Source organism: Ammodytes marinus (assembly GCF_949987685.1).
Source record: "Ammodytes marinus genome assembly, chromosome: 8".
In the NCBI taxonomy this organism is placed as follows: domain Eukaryota; kingdom Metazoa; phylum Chordata; class Actinopteri; order Uranoscopiformes; family Ammodytidae; genus Ammodytes; species Ammodytes marinus.
Window position 1 is genome coordinate 4647900 of NC_137212.1, and position 19497 is coordinate 4667396.

Sequence of the window (19497 nt, forward strand, 5' to 3'; positions counted from 1 at the left end):
AGTCCATGTCTCCGTGGAAACCATTTGGGACTCCATTGGTTTTCTTCTGAGACAGAGACAGAGAGAGAGAGAGAGAGAGAGAGAGAGAGAGAGAGAGAGAGAGAGAGAGAGAGAGAGAGAGACAGAGACAGAGGGAGAGGGAGAGAGAGAGACATAGAGAGAGAGTGAGAGAGAGAGACAGAGACAGAGTGAGAGAGAGAAGGGAGAGAGAGTTTGATTTTAATCCCAACTGACAGTGAAGGTACAGAGCAGTATTTCTCTGTTAGCTACTATCCAGTGGAACTCTGGTGCTATGGCTTATTCTGCCCTATAAAACAGGATCCTCTTTAGCCTGGATGTAATGTCAAGAGTCCTACAGTTTCATATTTTAAGGCCATATTTGGTCTTAGTTTCGTTCAAATCATATCTCTTACGGTGGTCAAAACAAATATAATTTTTTAATGATCTGATACTGACAATAATTTGGGATATAATCCAACATGATGCAAATAGTTCAACAATGCTGGATAATATTTCAAGCTACCTTTAAAGGTGGAGTCAGCGATTTTGTGATAGGCTCTGTAAACATACCCATTTACAGAGTCTAGGCAGTGTATTAGCACTGGGTTTATTTCAGTGCACGCACAGTACAGACGGGTAGAAGACCGTGATGAGATATTCACAGATTTTGACAAAAAGTGATTTTGACAACAAGCGTTCTCCAGAATCACTGACTGCACCTTTAAGCTTCCCCCAAAGGACTCATTGTGATATCTGGCCATTTTTATTTCATTTTGACTCGTCTTTATTCTAATAAATAAACACTAACTATTGAGTTGAACAATGTGATCGGATGTCTATTCAACCAGTCTAAGAGACTATCACTTGTGTTCTAGGGATACATCTACTACAAAAGGACTAGAGACTACATTTCAGTACCGATTCAACCTCTTGGGGTTCCTGGCAAGTCAGAAAAACAACAAAAAATACAAATAAATAGTGTAACTCACAATCACAAAGCTTGATTTCCAACCAGGTATACATGTATATAGTTAGCGGTTATTAACAAATGAAAGAATAAAATATTAATAAAATATTTTCAGATACTTACACCCCCGTCTCTGTCCGGGGACCCCCTGTGATTTAAAGAAGACAGAAGAAAAGAGATTATTTAAGACGCGCAACATCTGAGATCTTCAATTTGAAATCAAGAGCTTCGTTAATAAGTCAAGCTGAAATATATTAAATATATATATATATATAAAAAAAAAGAGTATTCAAGGAAATGTTTTTTTTTCACATTTCCATACCCAAAAACATTTCCCCTATCACAAAACACTCTGACAGAAATCTTGATGCACAAACCTTTTTTAAAAACTTGAAGTGAACACCCTGGACAACTATGATACAACGATACTACAAGCTGACCTTTAAGACAATCTCTACCGTGATATAATTTGGGATAATGTGAGAACTCTTATGTGTATATGTACCCGTCTTTGTTATTTTTTATTTTGTGTATTTTTTAACACTTGTGTATATCACTTGTTCAATGTTTTTGTTTTTTATTTCCCAGAGGACCCCCCTCAAAAAACGAGATGCTGCATATAAACCCAATACAATTTAGAAATGAAATGCAAGATGTTTGGATGGTACAGTGAAACCGGGACTTACGCGGAGTCATTGTCCTTCTCTTTCTTCCGTATCCCGAAGGCCTTCCTGGTACGTTTTTTCAATCCTGAAAGACAAACGGAGAAAAACTTGGTGAATTGATGCATTAAACAGTCACATCAAAGGCACAAGCTATAAGGTGGGGGTCTGTGGGTGGGCTAAAAGGGTAGGTGGGGTCAACTGTCCTTCATCTTTCATACAGGAGATCAAAGGTGTTGTTTGTTTTTATGTATTATTGAGTGTCTGCATCACTGTGAAGGCAAATACTTTCCAAAAATGTGTTCATGGTCATCGCAGACGGACAGATAGTATTTCTAGAAATCCCCAAGGCGTCATTTAGGAATTGGACATTCATTTAGCACTTGGAAAAATCAATGTTCACATAATATAACAAGGATAGTTTATAGAACACAAAGAAAGCTGCTATAGTGTAGGTCACATACAGTAGCTGATAAAATACTAAACTAATCCTTAATTCTACAAAAAGCTTGTCAGATCACTAATGTACTGGTAACAACACAATTGCCAGTTTGAATTTTCTTTGTGTGAAGGACAGTGTAGATTTGACCAAGGCTTCAGGTTTCAGCTGATCTAATTGAGCTGCTCACTGTCTGACCAACAATACAGAAGATGACAGCACTGCTAAGAGTGTATAAGTAAGTTTGAGAGTGTGTTTTGGCCCTAAGAAATATGTCTGTGTCTTGCAAATTGAACCCAGTTGATTTAAGCTGCAAGACACTTAGCAGTAGCATACAAAGGAAAAAGGACAAACAGCACATGGATAGCACAACGGTTAACAATACAAAATGTCAACTTTATGATGAACTTTTCTTTCAGTCAACTAACCAAGGACAGATTGCTAGATATAGTTTGTGGGTTCTAGCTTTTTACATGATCCATTTCAACAACAACGGAAGGAGGAAGCACTCTGGACTGAATTAACAACGTTGACAACAAATGTTTGACACAAAATCAACTCAAATAGCAAGGAATTCAACTTATGCACTACAACTTCTAAAGCACCTACACCAACTGAACTTTTCATAATGTAAAAATTAAATATATATTAATTCCAGCTCTTATACTAAGCGCCTTGAGTGCGAGAAAAGCGCTATATAAATGAAATGTATTATTATTATACAGATTAAGTTATTTGTGTATAATTCTGCCTGTTGATTCTTACCCAAGATGAAAGCCCAGTTGTCCCCCTCCATTTCTGTTCTGATAACTCCTTCATCTCATGACCAACCGACCTCTATCTCTTCCTCAAGCCACATACAGGTACACACTGAGCACTGAGACTCAAAGAAGCAACATGATGCTACCTACTGCCCAACACACACACACACACACACACACACACACACACACACACACACACACACACACACACACACACACACACACACACACACACACACACACACACACACACACACACACACACACACACACACACACACACACACACACACACACACACACACTATCTTGATACTGTCCTTAATCTCCGTCTGGTCCTCAAGTTCAACACCACTGACTCCACTCATAAATTAGTCTGGTTAACTTACGTCATATTCCAACTTAAAGACAACAGACTTCGATAAACAATAAATAATCATAAAGTAAACACCTTTCTAGCATTGAAAACAAAAGATAAACAAACAAAACCGTCCTGAAAGGGTGTAGGCTGAAGTCTTAGCATTTCACACCTATCCTTTAATATTAATGAGTTTGTCAGCTCCTTGTAAATGTAACAAAGCAATGAAAGAAGGTAACAAAAACTAAGTATATACATTATATAGGCCTTTTGTTCTACCCCCGAAAAATCCCAAACACATTTCATATACAGCACACTCTAGTGTTCATACTTGAGTTTTATATTATATTAGCATTCATTTTACCCCCCAAATAACATAGTAACAAGGAATTAGTGGATTTGGGTTGCCAGGGCCTAAATTATCTTGTGTTTAAATCATTTTCATCAATATTTCCATGATTTATAACATTTCATGCTATTTATTTTCCTTGTTTATTTTTGAATCAGAAAGGCTACAGCCAAAATGGGAAATGGATCTAGAAAGAACTGTTGGCCGTGACGCGACTCACCCATAAATATCCTCTCATTGATCTACTGACACATTCAGCCTTCAATCCTTCCAATGGCCTCAAACACAGATTCAAATACATATGGGAAAGCACTCACATGGGCTAAACACAGAATGACACATTCACAAATCCAAAAGCTTGTCCTTGTACACATTGAAGTAGGCACTATACGTGTTTTAAATGCAGACACACGCAGACACCTTGAGAAGCAGATCTTCATGAATATTGATGGCCACTAGGTGATCATGTGTTAGGAAGAAGCACCTGTTACTATCAAAGCTTTAAACAAATTCATTACTTGGAGAATGAGGGGATACAATAAATAAAAACATGCACAGTAATGCATAGGACTTTTCTGTTTCCCTTTTAACCTGTCATTTTTTATTTATTTAAATGTTTTATTTCTATTCACATTTTTCTAATGTGTTTTCTATACTTGATGTATTTTAATCTTGCCCCTGTAAAGCACTTTGAATGGCCCTGTGTCTGAATTGGGCTATATAAATACACTTGCCTTGCCTTAGTTTGATTTTGGGGGAAACCTAAGTGTATATTTCCATATTTTAAATGTAATACAAAGTTAGATAAACAGATATTCAAGATTGCAAATTGCCAAAGGTCACTCACTGCTTAAAGGACTGGATCAATATCTATTTTGTATTTTTAGGTTAACACAATGTTTCTCAAAGTGATGAATCATGATGAGCCAATTCAACATATCTGACAAGTTGGGAAATGGAAAAAATAACTGTAGTCTTGAGCAAGTAAATCAACAACCAGAAACAATGCTTATTACATTATCTTTTTAAGAACAATACTTTTGTATGAGGAGTGCTGAAACTCTCATACTGTGTGTGTGGGTGTTTGTGAGTGCGTATGTGTTTGGACATTCAGTTTGCAGACTTGTGCAAACATACAGACGCCCCCTCCAAATAACTGAAATCAAGCCATCAAACATTTTACCCCCTACATCCCACAAAGTACTGAAGGCTACATTTTGGCAAGACTTAAAAAAATACAAATGTATCTCTATCGGGGAGAGGGGGGGAGGTGTTGGGGGTCTCAGAATAAGGATGGAGTGTGCTCTTTCTGACTCGAAATTCAAATGTCCCTTGAAGAACATTTCTAGTTCAAAGCCAAAGGAATTTTTCAACACTTTGGTTACAGCGTCTTTGGTTTTTCTTGCGGACCCTCTGCTGAGTCAATTATCCCAAATTAAGCTACAATTTCTATGTTAATTCATTTGTTGTGTGACTCATGCCAATAAGAAGTAAATATTTCCCTGTTCTAGCCAAGTTAAGTGTTACCTGTTGATTAAAAATAACACGCAGGGCCCTAGTGTTTTTCACTCATTTAGTCTTGTTTGCTTTTTAACATGGCTTTCAACCCCAGCAGACTGTATTTAATATGAATGCAAATCTCCTTGTGATGTCTTTCCCTTGTATTTTTATTCACCCCTTTATTGGCCTCTCTTCTTTTTTATTTCCTTGGGTCTGTTTCCTGCTGCTGTAAATCCTGCTCTGCCCCCAAGCAAGAGCCGACAGGTTTACAGCAGTGTTAATGAAATAGTTGTGTTTGTATGTGTGCGCGTGTGCGCGTGTGTGTGTGTGTGTGTGTGTGTGTGTGTGTGTGTGTGTGTGTGTGTGTGTGTGTGTGTGTGTGTGTGTGTGTGTGTGTGTGTGTGTGCGCGTGTGTTTGGAGTCAGTGTGCATATGGCAGCTGTGCCCTGGCAACAGAAAATCTTAGACTGCTTTATTTCACATTATTTGATTTTTATTGTTTTGTATCATGAATGTTCTTACCATTTTATTTTTCCAATCTTTTTTTTTTTCCTCATTTTATATTGGCTTACAGAGCATAATTTTGAGAAAATTAGGTTTGTAGCAGCGAATAGCATATACAGTAGAAACCTGGCAACCAGCATTCTTGCCCGATGGGATATCTGTTCTCAAACTGCACTGGCATAATGGTTCAGGTCTGCAGATTTCTCCATAGGAAGTGGGAATTACTGCCACTAAGAGGATGACATTAACAAACTAGGATAATAATCAAAATTGAATTGAAGTTAAAAATTGTAATTTTTATGTATATGTTGAACACACACACACACACACACACACACACACACACACACGCTTTAAAATCAAATTAACAGATGATGCAACAGACCGTATAATTAAATAACAATGCTATAAATGACGTCCTAGTACATACACAGCAGGGCCTGGATGACGTTGATGTGGGAGAATACATGGATGCATATGGCAGGGGGTTAATTAACGGAGAGCCAAATAGCAGCGTGTGCACTACACACTGCATAACGACCTAATTGCTTCCGTTCAGAGGGATGCTAGCACAGTTGCTAACGTAATTAGCCGTCTCTTCACATGACACAGTAATGTAATTTTTGACGGAACAGAGCAAAAAGGACATGAAGCCAATTAGGACTGGACAAAACATTATAACTGAGATGTATAGCGCGTAGATTTTCAACATTTTTACTCCAGGAAGCGCCTATAGAAACAATGACATGGCAAATTTTCCATACAGTGTCTGTGGGACTCAACTATTTTCAAAGCAATGTTTATCTGGTCTCTGAAAATGATTTAGGGGGTTTCTTTTGAGTGGGTTCAGGATAACCTTAGAAAAGTTGGGAGCTAACTTTAGAAAAGGGTCCCGAGAAGTGAAAACAAACTACCAAATAGGACTGGACACAAAAAATAATAACTTAGATATATAGCACTTAGATATCCAATATTTTTACTCCAGGAAGCGCCTATAGAAAAAATTACATAGCAAATTTTTCGTAGAGTGTCTGTGGGACTTTTATCTGGTCTCAGAAAATGATTTAGGGGGTTTTGAGTAGGTTCAGGATAACCTTAGAAAAGTGGGAAGCTAACTTTAGAAAAGGGTCCCAAGAAGTGAAATAACCAAACTCACAACAGTAGGAGCACACACCCAGAGCAGCAGACAGCGTATTATTATTGTAACTCCACCCTTTAACCTACATGAAGAGGTTGGCAGTGGGCACTAACACTCGCCTTCAATAAAAAGAAACCACCTTGAAAACAGCAATTATGCCTTACTCCCGTTATTAAAATTCGAGGGTATGTGCACAACGTCGTGAGGTCATTCCAAGCTTTCACCAGCAGAATACAGAGTTGGTTTGTAAAGACACATTGCTGAATCATGCCATTATGCTTTTCACAAACTAAAAAGTCAGTGTGACTATTTTATTAAGGGGGGCAGAGACATTTCTTTCTATAAAGCAAGTCTGAATATATCACTTCGATATACTTTAAATATTACTACATCTAGACTAAACGATGTTGAAAAATAGTGTGTGTTGTCTTAATTTGCTGTTACAGGTCATTTATGATAATCAGAGGAAAAATTTGACTAAGTTTCACAAACATTTGAAAGCTCCTAGGAGGTTTCATTTAATGGCATATCTGGGAAATTAAATGTGTGTCTCATCTGATATCACATTTCTAGATTTGATTAAGGAGTTGAATCATTCTCAAATTTCAGCTCTTATCTAATTAGCCCTCTTACAGCATCATTGTGTGATATTTTGCCATTTGTAAACAATGCTTTAAATCAGTCTAGCCCTCTAACAGTTGAGATCCTGTCCATTGAATGACTGATTTCCTGTGGTCTTGTAAAAGGTCTGCTATAGCCACTATATGGGTTTCTGCAGTTGCAGCCTAAGCTCAATTGGCCACAGAATCAGAAGAACTAAACTGGAAGGGAAACCATGCTCTTGACACACACACACACACACACACACACACACACACACACACACACACACACACGAATGCACACACACAAACACACACACAAATGTTTATCAGAAACAGTTGCACATGTGTGCTACTACACACACACCCACTGAAACACTTTCTCTTTTTTTAAGTGGAGTCCTTCTGGGCTGGAGAAGCAGAAGCCGTTTAACAAGCTGCTCCAAAGAGGGTTAGAGATAAAGAGGCTCCATTGACCAACCACCAAACACACACACACACACACACACACACACACACACACACACACACACACACACACACACACACACACACACACACACACACACACACACACACACACACACACACACACACACACACACACACACACACACACACACACACACAGTAATGAATGCGCACACACACACACACACACACACACAAGCAGGCCAGACCACTCCAAACTCTGGATGGGCGACCCGTGCTGCTGTGCATAATAATTAGAAAGCACAATGAAGGCCAATTGAGATCTAGAATCACAGGAGCCGAGATGTTGTTTTGGTGAAAACTGCTGATGTTCATTTCTTTTAAAATAACACTTTAAAAGCTACAGTGCGTAACTTTTTTCAAATAAAGGAATATCGGTTACATTCAAGGCTTAACTCATGTACTGTAGATGGGCCAAGAGTGTTGTTGTCATTACTCAGAATTCCTCATGGGGGCGACAGAAGGAACACACTATAACTTTTATATATGAGAGCATTCAATTTACTTACTAAACGTCCATGTGTTACATCATTTATTATAAGCAAATATAGTAAGAACACACCCTTATATTGTCAATGTACTTCAATGCCTCCCTGCTGTATTAATCATAATTGTCTCGTTAAATGGAAGACAAAACATATGAGTGTTGCTGGTCCGGTTCAGTATGCGAGTCAGAGCCTGTTAAAGGAGGGAGGATGACATGAGAGAGTATTGTTTGGTCTTTGATGGTATTGAGTCAAGCTGTCACCTAACTACAAGTAGAAGCATGTGGATCCACTGACAGTCTGACAGACAAGTTAGCAGACCAGCAGACAGGTCATTAGTAGAACAGCATTGCACAGGTTTTAAAGCTATAGTGCATAACTTTGTCATATGAATGAATGTCGGTTACATTCAAGCCATCGCCAAACGGGTTGACACAGTTTGGTTAAGCCTATCAGCTCCACAAAACTCTCTCTGTATTTCTCAGTATGGCAGCGTTTACAAACTGGTGTCGCCCCCCCAATCCAACACTGGTGCAGGAGCTCATAAATACCCAAGAAGAGCCCAAGAAATGTTTCAGTTGTTGATTCTACTGCTGAGAAAAAAACCTGGACGTGCAGCAGAAGGTATAAAATCCATGTGCGATCCCCTAAGGCTTACTTCATGTACATGCACAGACAGTGTTGTTGTTATTACTCAGAATTCCTCATGGGAGCGAAATAAGTTACACACTATAGCTTTAAAAGGCTGTTGTGTTGAGAGGCACCTATTTGCAGACACATGGGGAAACGGAGCTCCACCGGAAATATGAAATTTCTTCTTTGTTTTCTTTTACTGGCGGCGATCACCCAGCGTTTCTTCTTGTTTTTGTTTTACTGCCGGCGTTCACCTAGCGGTGAATAATAACAAGACACCGTTTCCACCGGTTATCTTAGAAGTCCTGGAAACAAATGTTTGTCTTTTCCTCTTAAACAAAGCTGTAACTAGCCTTTACGTAGTGTCAGTTGGAGCCTTGTTGCAGCAGTGCAGGCTAATGCTAACTGTGTTCGGATTAATAAACCTATTGTATTGTATGTAGCCTATCTCATTCTGCGGCTGCACGCGATCGTTACTGTTCACTTGCGTGATCACAAAGTCACAGACGAGCCTCGTTAAATAGCCTAATATGAATATAGAAATTATATAATAATTAAAACTGTGATCACTAGAGGACAATGGGTCTGGTAATAAATCAATCAGGATCTACAAAGGAAACTGTCACTCCCCATTTTTTAAAATGTGTTGTTTATTTTAATGTGGTGGCACTTTTTGTGTTTTATTTATAAGAGTTGATATTTGTATGTGATTGACCTACTTGTGATAATTGTGAATTAAAGAGACGGATTTCGGAAGATGTAGCCTACACAAAGCTTCGTTGCTTCATTCATCTTCTACCTCAACATCTACTTTTTACCACCGTCCTGGCCACTTGGGACCCTTAACAAACTGACTTATTTTACTGTCTACTAGCACCATAACCGGTGGAAACTGTGTTGTGTTATTATTCACCGCTAGGTGAACGCCGGCAGTAAAACAAAAAGAAGAAGAAACGCTGGGTGATCGCCGCCAGTAAAAAAAAACGAAGAAGACATTTCGTATTTCCGGTGGAGCTCCGTTTCTCCATGGGTCTGCAAATAGGTGCTCTTGGTTGTATTGGGAGTGACTCATCCCTGTCCCTGTGAGAACGCAGGTGACAAAGGAAAAGCTGCTCATGACTGGCAGATGCAACGACCTTGTAGCGCTGCAATGATGCTGATGTAGAAAAATGTTTAATATAGTAAAGAGACGTGTGAGTGACGCATTGCTTTGTCAACGCAGCTATAGCAGCCATTTTAGTGCAGGCAAGACGAGGCAAGTTTATCTCTGTAGCACAATTCAGACACAAGGCCATTCAAAGTGCTTTACAGGGGCATGACATACATCAAGATAAAAATACATCAAGTATAGAATAGACATTAGAAAAAAGCGAATGTATGAAATATGACTTTAACTGTTTTCCATGGGACTCTAACCCACTGTGTAAACCAAACAGGACTTTAACCTTATTTGTAGACTTACAAGGAGCTGAAAATAAGATCAGAAGTCTCAACACTGAATTGTAAATGTTGAAAAAAAATAGGCCTAGCAGAGTAGACAGGAGGAGAGAGATGAAAGTATCTGCTCTGGATGTGCTGACGAAGACCACATTCGATGCAGCATCACTTATGCTGCATTCTCACGATTAACCTTTAAAATATAAAAGCATGCCTAGCTTAATAGTTAATTTATGTAGAGCAATGCCAACTCATTTCAGAGGCTCTAAACATTAGCACAACTATAGTTTAATAGACTGTGACACAAGCAAGGCAGTGCACATGCAATCATTCTGTTGGTCACTTCATATCGCTACTGGCACAGGAAGGAAGGAAGCCATTAACTAAAGCTCCCCCGCATACATTTTCCACTGCTAGTATCGGGATTAAAGCAACCATTTCTCTAACCTTCCTAGCACCATTAAAAGGTGGAGTAAGCTTAGGCTCTGTAAACGGGTATGTTAACAAAGGGGGCCCACCATAGCTAGCAGCATGCCAGTTTACAGAGCCTAGGCTGTGTATTAAAACCATTGTTTCCCCCAGTTCACACACAGTACAGACAGGCAGCGGATTTTGTGGCAATATATTCACTTATATTGACCAAAAGTGATTTGGACAACAAGCATTCTCCATTATCGCTGACTCCACCTTTAAAGTCACCACCACCACTTATCTAACCTTCCTTCCTCTAAGCCAAGATAGAGGAAAAGAGACAAAGAAGAGAGAAGCTTTTCTATCGTATTACCTTGCAGCACACACAGACAGATAAGGTAATTATATAAAGAAAACCCCATTAAGAAATGGCCACCTTCAACAGCATCACTGTGTGTTTCAGTGACAGAGCCAGTGTCAGTGTGTGGCAGAGGAAAGACAAAGAGAGAGAACGGTGGATGGTGTCAGTTTGCGTTTGTGCCTCCGGATGCTAAAATTAGGCCTTCAATGTACTGTCCAGGTGGCTGCACTGTGAGCTATCTACTGTAGCGCTTGCAGTCACAACGAACAGAATGCACAAAACACAAACGCGCACACACACACACACACACACACACACACACGGGTTGAATGCGTCCCATTTTTGCTGCACAAATGCACACTTTTGAAAAAATAAAGATGGTTTCTGGAGTGACGTCAGCCACCTCTAAAGGGAAAGTGGGTCAGGGCCAGTAAGCACAGAGCAGCGTGCCGCTAGTCGCTGCAGAGACGAACAAAAGATGTTGGAGAATGCCGAGGCGGTTGAGATGCATCCATCTGTGCACTTGCCCTGTTTACACTCTAAATACCTCATATTTCATCTATTTGTGGTTATTACTTGTGTGAGAATGGACGGACAAACAAGGATAAGTGTTGGATGAATATGTGTGCAGCAACTGAAGTTTATTATTAATTATTTATGTAGTATATACAATTCAAATAGTTCAGATAATCTAGTTGAAATAAAGTGATGCATTTTTTTTATTATCACTAAATTGAGTCCTTTTTCAAGCAAAATAGGCAATAATACACCACGTCCAACTTCTTAAATGCCATCTAAATTTTTCTGAGAGTAGACCTCATAATTGATATATATATATACATATAAAATACATTCGAATAAGTGAACTTGGCAAAGTGTGTTTTGCAAATCAATGTGTTTTCAGCAATACATTATCAGACGAATGTTATGCGTCATAGTTCCAGGTGTAAGATTTATTTTCAGCACTACTTGTCTGTCCATCTGCTCTTCCAAATCGCTCCATTGTCCCCCATCTCTTCTCCCTCAGTCCTGGCCCTATAAACAGCCGGCACTCACGGTTTCTCATCCGCAGGCTCCAAATAGCATTCACCAAGGACTCTGTGTGTGTGTGTGTGTGTGTGTGTGTGTGTCTGTTTGTGTCGTGTGTGTGTGTGTGTGTGTGTGTGTGTGTATCTGTGTGTCTGTGTGTGTTTGTGTCTGTGTCTGTGTGTGTGTGTGTGTGTGTGTGTATCTGTGTGTGTTTGTGTCTGTGTCTGTTTGTGTCGTGTGTGTGTGTGTGTGTGTGTGTGTGTGTGTGTGTGTGTGTGTGTGGCGAGTGACCCTGGTGCAGCTCCAACACAAAGTGGCTTTTAGCATGGATTTTCAACACAAAGACACTGAGAGAAAATGTATTTTTTCCACCAGTCTGTCCATTTATTGACGCAAGACTTTCGTAGATCAGAGAGACAGATATGGAAGCCAAGTGCCCTCGCCACCCCCAGCTGGTGCCACCCATCTGATTCTTCCATGATTTCCTACGAAGTCCGCTTGTTAAATTTAAGAAGCAAATTAATGGTTATTTCTTACAACATACCAGGGTTGTGCTAGAAAATCAATAAAGGAATATACAGCTCTGGCAAAAATTAAGAGACCAGTCTGGATTTTTCTTCAATCTTTATATCTACATTACTTATTGGAAATGCTCCAAATGACAATATTTTCATTGTGAATTTGGTAGAAATGTTGTCAGTAGTTAATTTTATAAAATGAAAATGTTCATTCTACTCAAACCTCATGCCTCAAAAGAGTAAAACAAGAGACACTGAACATTTGGAGTGGTCTCTTAATTTTTTTCCGGAGCTGTATCATGATATTTACTTTCTAGATATCTGTATCTTATCATGGGCTCAAAAAAATAGAAAAAAATAAATAAAATGTGTTCCGTGTATATGTCATCCTCATAACCAATGGGAGAATTACAGTTGTTTTAATTGAATTGAATCTCTCAATACATTAGCAAATCAGAAATCTAATTATAAACGTTTGAGAATCGCCAGGGACCATTTCCTCTAAGCTCTTATAAGAAACTCATAGTTCATCGTTTCTATTTCCAAACACTATGGAGTAAACTTATATCTTTACACTGACAGAGCTACAGCTTGAGGACGGCCTGTAGTTTGGGCAGCAGCAACAATATATTATTCAAGCCCTTTCAAATGGCTCCAGAATAAAAAGTGTATGTACTATGTATGTATAGGTGTTGTCAGCCTACAGTTGTCAAAACCCTTTCTAGGCCTCTGACTCAGTCCCCAGCTATTTCAATCTTATCCTCCTATTACATTACATGTCATTTAGCAGACGCTTTTATCCAAAGCGACGTACAACAGGAGCACACATTCATACACCGATAGCAGCAGGTACCACGCAGGGTTCAAGCTAACTATCGAGAGCAATTTTTAGGGTTCAGTGTCTTGCTCAGGGACAATTGGATATGTGGCGGGGAGACAGGGGATCGAACCACCAACCCGGCAGTTGACAGATCACCGCTCTGCCACGGAGGGTAAAAAACAAAAAGTTGAAATCCTCCCCTTTTCTCTAGTCCACATTATCTGACAGACACCCAGAAATATCACCTGTAGCTCCTTCCTATTACCATAAGACAGATGGAATATCAAGGTTTGAGAACTATCCTCTTTCCCTTTTCCCTTTAGCTGTGAAGTGACGTTCAGTTCAGATAGAGCAAAAGTCATTTCACACAAACCCATCATTCTTACTTGGGTGTCTTTTCCCAAATGTACTCTCACTCTTCACGTTATGTGGTTGCCAAATGGGCTCTCTGCTCTTCCTCATTCCCCATGATAAAAGTTATATTATCATTATTCTGTCACTATTATAGTATCATTTAATCTCACATTTTAAGAGTCTCTCTAGACACACCAGGGACCCATATCAGGGTTTCCCCCAGTGTCTACTAGAACTTTTACTATTGTTTTGTGTTTTAATGTACTTAAACTTTTTGCTTTTTCGTGTCTTTATGATGTTTTGGATGTAATGTATGTTACTTATTTTACTGTCCACCTCGGCTGTTATAAATGTGCTATAGAAATAAAGTTGACTGACTGTTCCAACCATGGCTCACAATTTCTCTGGGGGAAACTGTGCATATTGATGTTGAAAAACCATGAACAAAATATTTAAGAAATAACCCTGCACAAGATATTTAAAAAGTACATACTTGGACTTGTTTTGCATTGAGAAAACGACCAAAAGGAGAAACTAGTGCAACCTGTGTCTAACGTAAAATGTATTTTCCTTAATAATATAACTAAAGGAGAAATACTGTTGAGTTTATCATCATACAAACACCAAGGCTGCAACGATTAATTGAAAGCCTGAGAACGTTCTCCCGATATGTCTGTTGACCTTCAAACAACAAGGCAAAATTTAAATGAAATGTTTCTTCTTTCTGCCTAAGGTCCCTTCTTATCGTCTGGCTCCAACACATCAAGGGCTTTAATTATTGCTCCTTTAATTTATGCAAGGTTTCTCAGCGCTCCAGTCTGGCTCCGTTATAATCACTTATTGATCAAGAGTCTCCTGGATGGAGTTTGCTAAGGGGAAATGTGCAATACAATTCATCGTGAAGTGACCAGACAGTTTTATATAGAAATTTCAGTATAGGTAAAAAGGTAAGGAGATGCACACAGAAGCAAAATGGTTCAACTACTATACTTTTTTTAAACATCTTTCATTTAAACACAAATATCAAATGAAACATCTTCCACCACTAAATAAAAATTGTATTCGCAATATTTTTGTGTTTATTCATTATTAAGGTCTGAGGTGGCTCTCTCTACTTGTCTGTTTCTCTTAAAACATTTTTATTTTCATTTTCTTTTACATTGATCTTTTTAAAAGAGCATTTAGCTGTCTTTGAGGTTCCCCTTTTAATTGTTTAAAATGCTTTTATTCTCATTGATTTGTTTTTTTTTAAACTTCTCTGTAAGCACTTTGAGATTCTAGTAATATAAACTGCATTACAAATAAAATATATTAATATTATTATTATTATTATTATTATTATTATTATTATTATTATTATTATTATGTTGGCAAAGAGAGCCTGAGATAAAAAAAAAATATGTTGTTGCCAATGACGGCTGCAATGACTTCCCAGCATTCTGACTGGTAGTAGCTAGGAATGATCTCATTAGTGTGTGTGACCCGTGTGTGTGAAAGTAACAGAGGAAAAACCTACGGGACACCCTGTCCACTTATCAACATAATCCCCGGTGTTTATTGACCTGCGATCTATGTTTGCTGACGAGTCATCAATGTTTCGATCGCACTGTTCACATCATGTTTGACAGGATTATTGGTCTGCTGAAGTATTACAGTAGAAAACTTTTCTGTTTCCATTTTTAACTTGCAATTTTTTATTTAAAAGCTATTTCTACTCAATAGCTTTTAAATGTTTTATTTCTATTCATTCGCTTTTCTAATGTGTATTATGTATTTTAATCTTGCCCCTGTAAAGCACTTTGAATGGCCTTGTGTCTGAATTGTGCTATAGAAATAAACTTGCCTTGCCTTGCAGTACACACCATTTCAAGTCATGTATTCATTCAAAGATGAACTGATTTTAAGGATTACCAATACTCCAATCACTTTCACTGAGAATTAAGTATGCAACATTCAGATTTGCTTTTCTATCCTGGAAAAATACCAGCAAAGTAATGGTTAACAAAATCAGCATCTTACAGCATTGTTTTCCTATGTATGTTACTTATGCAAGTATAAAAAAAATGGGAGTTGCCTGCCTCCATTTACACAGTGATTTCCAAGATTGTTGAAAAGCAAATATACTAAAATCCATGTAATGATAATGACTTAAATGTGCACGGATTTGAATATCAAATGCAAAGATTCCAAGTAGTTGAGCCATGAGGCAAAGACAGTGTGGGTGTGATGAAGTGTGATTCACAGATAAGGACGGATAATTTATTCATAATGCTTTTTTTAAACTGGGAGATATGTGTTTGCACTTTGTATGAACTCTCAATTGAATTAAGGAGATGGAGAAGGAACGATGGAGGGTCTGTGGTGAGAACATATTTCACTCACACACACACACACACACACACACACACACACACACACACACACACACACACACACACACACACACACACACACACACACACACACACACACACACACACACACACACACACACACACACACACACACACACACACACCATGAGTCACTGATGAATCCATTTTGCAATCTCACAAAACAGGCTCACCACACCAACAACGATTATTTTTACTCTCCTTACTATGTCATTTCTGAACCTACTATTTCTATTCCCTCTCTACTTCTACTCTACTCTGAATTAATCTGTAGTATAATTAATACACTGCCTCTCCTCCCACTAGTGCTGTTAGAAAGATAAGCCCATTTGTCAGAGTGCCAGCCAACCATAGGTCAGCAGCACTGCCCTCAATACTCTGCAAAGAGCTGATAGACTCTGGGCACTTCCATGATGTACAAGCCTCTCTCATCGAATTATGGGTTCATTTTATTTTACTTTATGATGTATAGACAGTTTGATTTGATTTGGTGATTAGATTTGATCAAGTACTGATTCGCCAATTACTTCACTCATGGATTAATTATTTAAGAAGCTATGTATTCAATAAAAAATAAAAAAATTGCTGGTTGCAGCTCCTTTAAATCAAGAGAAAATGCGTTTCAGGGCTTTAATTAGTTAAGCTCTGATCGGTATTTGGCAAAATATGTTATATCGTTATGTCTAGTCACTTGGGGTATCACAATCTGGATGTTACGTAAATCAATCGAAATGACGTCATGATCTCGACTTTTTAGTAAATTAAGGTGGAAACGCATTTGATGGAAAAACAAAATAATTTCTCAATTGCTTAAAAGTAAAAAATAAAATAAATAAATAAAAAAAAAAGCATCTGTACTGTCCACTGAATTAAGTTAAGTTATTGATTTTCAAGATAAAAATCAGTTTATGAGTCGTAGAGAGATCGGCTCTGTCCAATCTAAAACTAACAATGTCATCAGGGATTTTCCTAGCTTGGCCTTGGATGGTACACAATACACATGTATAATAAAACTTGAATTAAATAGTACATTCTGGAGTATCTAATAAAAGACCTTGCCCAATTGCATTATGGGAAAATTCAGCATTTTTGGAGCTATATTATTGATATTATATGGACCCAGTATGTCTACCTCTTGTGAGTCCTTAAACATTATATGAGATATTAAATTGCTTGAGTGCCACTTTAAGGGTGGAGGGGAGATACAATATCTTCAAGGGATTTCCAACAAAGTAACCAGCAATTTTTCAATTACCCGACAGCTTTATGAAATGTATCACCCTGGATGCTTTCTCTGGGTTCATTCAACACTAAAGCACTGTTCTTTGAGAGAAATAGGGCGGAGGGCAAAATTAAAACTCAAATAGATGGATGAGGCTAAAAGTGAGATGGACATGTAAGACGGATGTGGGGTCCAGCATCACTATTCTTCTGGGCTGTGCTTTCGTAGCAACCAATCGGAACTATCCTACAGTTACCAGGCAAAATATATATATGACTTGTCTGTTTGACAGAGAAAAAGGCATGTGTGCAAGTGTGCATGTGATGTGTGAGAGACAGTCACAGAGACACAGGCAGAGAGGCATGTAGAGTAGATTGGCAGTCAGATTATGAGGCTGTCCATAATGAGACATTTCCACATGAGCAGTAAGTGTGTTGTTACCAGGCGTGTGTGTGTGTGTGTGTGTGTGTGTTTGTCTCTCTGTCTGTCTGTCTATCTGTGTGCGTCTGTGTGTGTGCGTATATGTGTGTTTGTCTCTCTTTCTGTCTGTCTATCTGTGTGCGTCTGTGTATGTGTGTGTGTATAAGTGTGTTTGTCTCTCTGCCTGTCTGTCTATCTGTGTGCGTGTGTGTGCGAGTGTGCGTGTGTCTATATGGCGGGTCTCTGTGTGTGTCTGTCTGTGTGTGTTCTTGTCTAGATGAAGCTTGACAGAAAGTTGATATGTATCAGTAGCTCGGATGCAGCCTGGGTCACGTCCTCCTTGCCCCGCGGGAAACACAGGAAATGACTTTGTTTATAGAAACAAACAATTATGGAAATGAGGAAAGGAAAAGGAGGAGAGAAGGATGGACAGAACAATAAAGGAGAGGTAGAAGTGAAGTGCCTTACGTTTAAATGGATGAGGTAAGCAACAAAGGCCTCCATCTTCTCAGTGGTTGCGTTCCAAATAGCATACTCTGTCTTTTCTATTCTACATACTACATCTGATCATAAAACTAATCTAGTTAGCATGCAGTAGGCATACAATTGGGGCATTTTTTGGCTTATTTATCTTGACATAACATTACGCCTTGAACTTGCCTTCTTGCTTATATATGATCGCTGGTTGTTTTAACTTGGAGGCTCTGTTGATGTTAATCGCTCAAAAAGCATGCTTATTCCCACACTAAAAATCGCCGGATTTAGTAGGGCATCCGGGTATTTTAAAGCATCCTGCATCTGACCACAAGAATTGGGACATCCTAAATCTTTTTCTACCACACTTAACAGCAGGGAAGTATGAGTATTCCAACACAGGCCATGTCTTGTCCCTTTCATTGAGATAGGATCCTTAAAGAGCTGGCTGAAAACATGGTTAGGGCAGACCGCCGACTCCACCCCTCCCCTGTTCACACCCAGATTATAGGTTTGGTCAGCAGTGGAATGTCTTGACTGTCTATGGTTCATTAACACAGGGGCGGATTAAAAACAACCTTCGACTGCTTCTTCTCACAGTCCTCAAATAAAGAACCGCTGGTTTCGTCCAAAAGGTGGAGCCCTGTCTCTAAAAGGAAAGGAGGGGGTGTGAGAAAGAGAGAGAGAGACGCATGGACTGTGAGAGTCAGAGGGAGAGAGAGAGAGAGATAGTCAGAGAGAGAGAGAGAGAGAGTCAGAGGAAGAGAAGAGGATGTGGAGAAACCACGATCAACCACAAGATCTGGAACCACTTTGAAGGAACACACCATCCAATTTCAGTGTTTCTGTAATGCCCAGCAGTCTGGGGTTATGGGAGATATTATATAGGGCTTTGCTAAATATATTGTGATATGTATTTTTGTAATATCTGAATTCGATTTAAAATTCCAAAAGAAAAATCAATATTTTAAGGGGGAAAAAAGTGCGTTTTTGTGTGCATGGATTTCGCAGTGTGTCTATGCCTCCGACTGCCGGTTGCCATTCCTGGTGCTGTGGCAGATGTGAAATCTGCAATCAGCATGGCTGACACAGAAGAATTAGAGCACCCTCTTCCAAATACAAAGCCAAAATTCGCAATGTATTGCAAAATGCATCATAACGCAAT

The 19497-nt window shown here is 38.9% G+C and overlaps 1 protein-coding gene across 1 annotated transcript in view; it reads right to left on the reverse strand.

Moving 5' to 3' along the window:
- Positions 1–19497, reverse strand: part of sgip1a (SH3GL interacting endocytic adaptor 1a) — a gene marked incomplete at its 5' end in the record, with an annotated part of 73747 nt that overhangs the window by 37735 nt on the left and 16515 nt on the right. Inside the window, 3 exons of the mRNA XM_080032178.1 lie at positions 1–46; positions 1091–1115; positions 1654–1717. The exon at positions 1–46 is cut by the window's left edge and continues 11 nt beyond it. Coding sequence (XP_079888304.1) covers positions 1–46; positions 1091–1115; positions 1654–1717 — 135 coding nt within the window. The remainder of the gene's footprint in view (positions 47–1090; positions 1116–1653; positions 1718–19497) is intronic.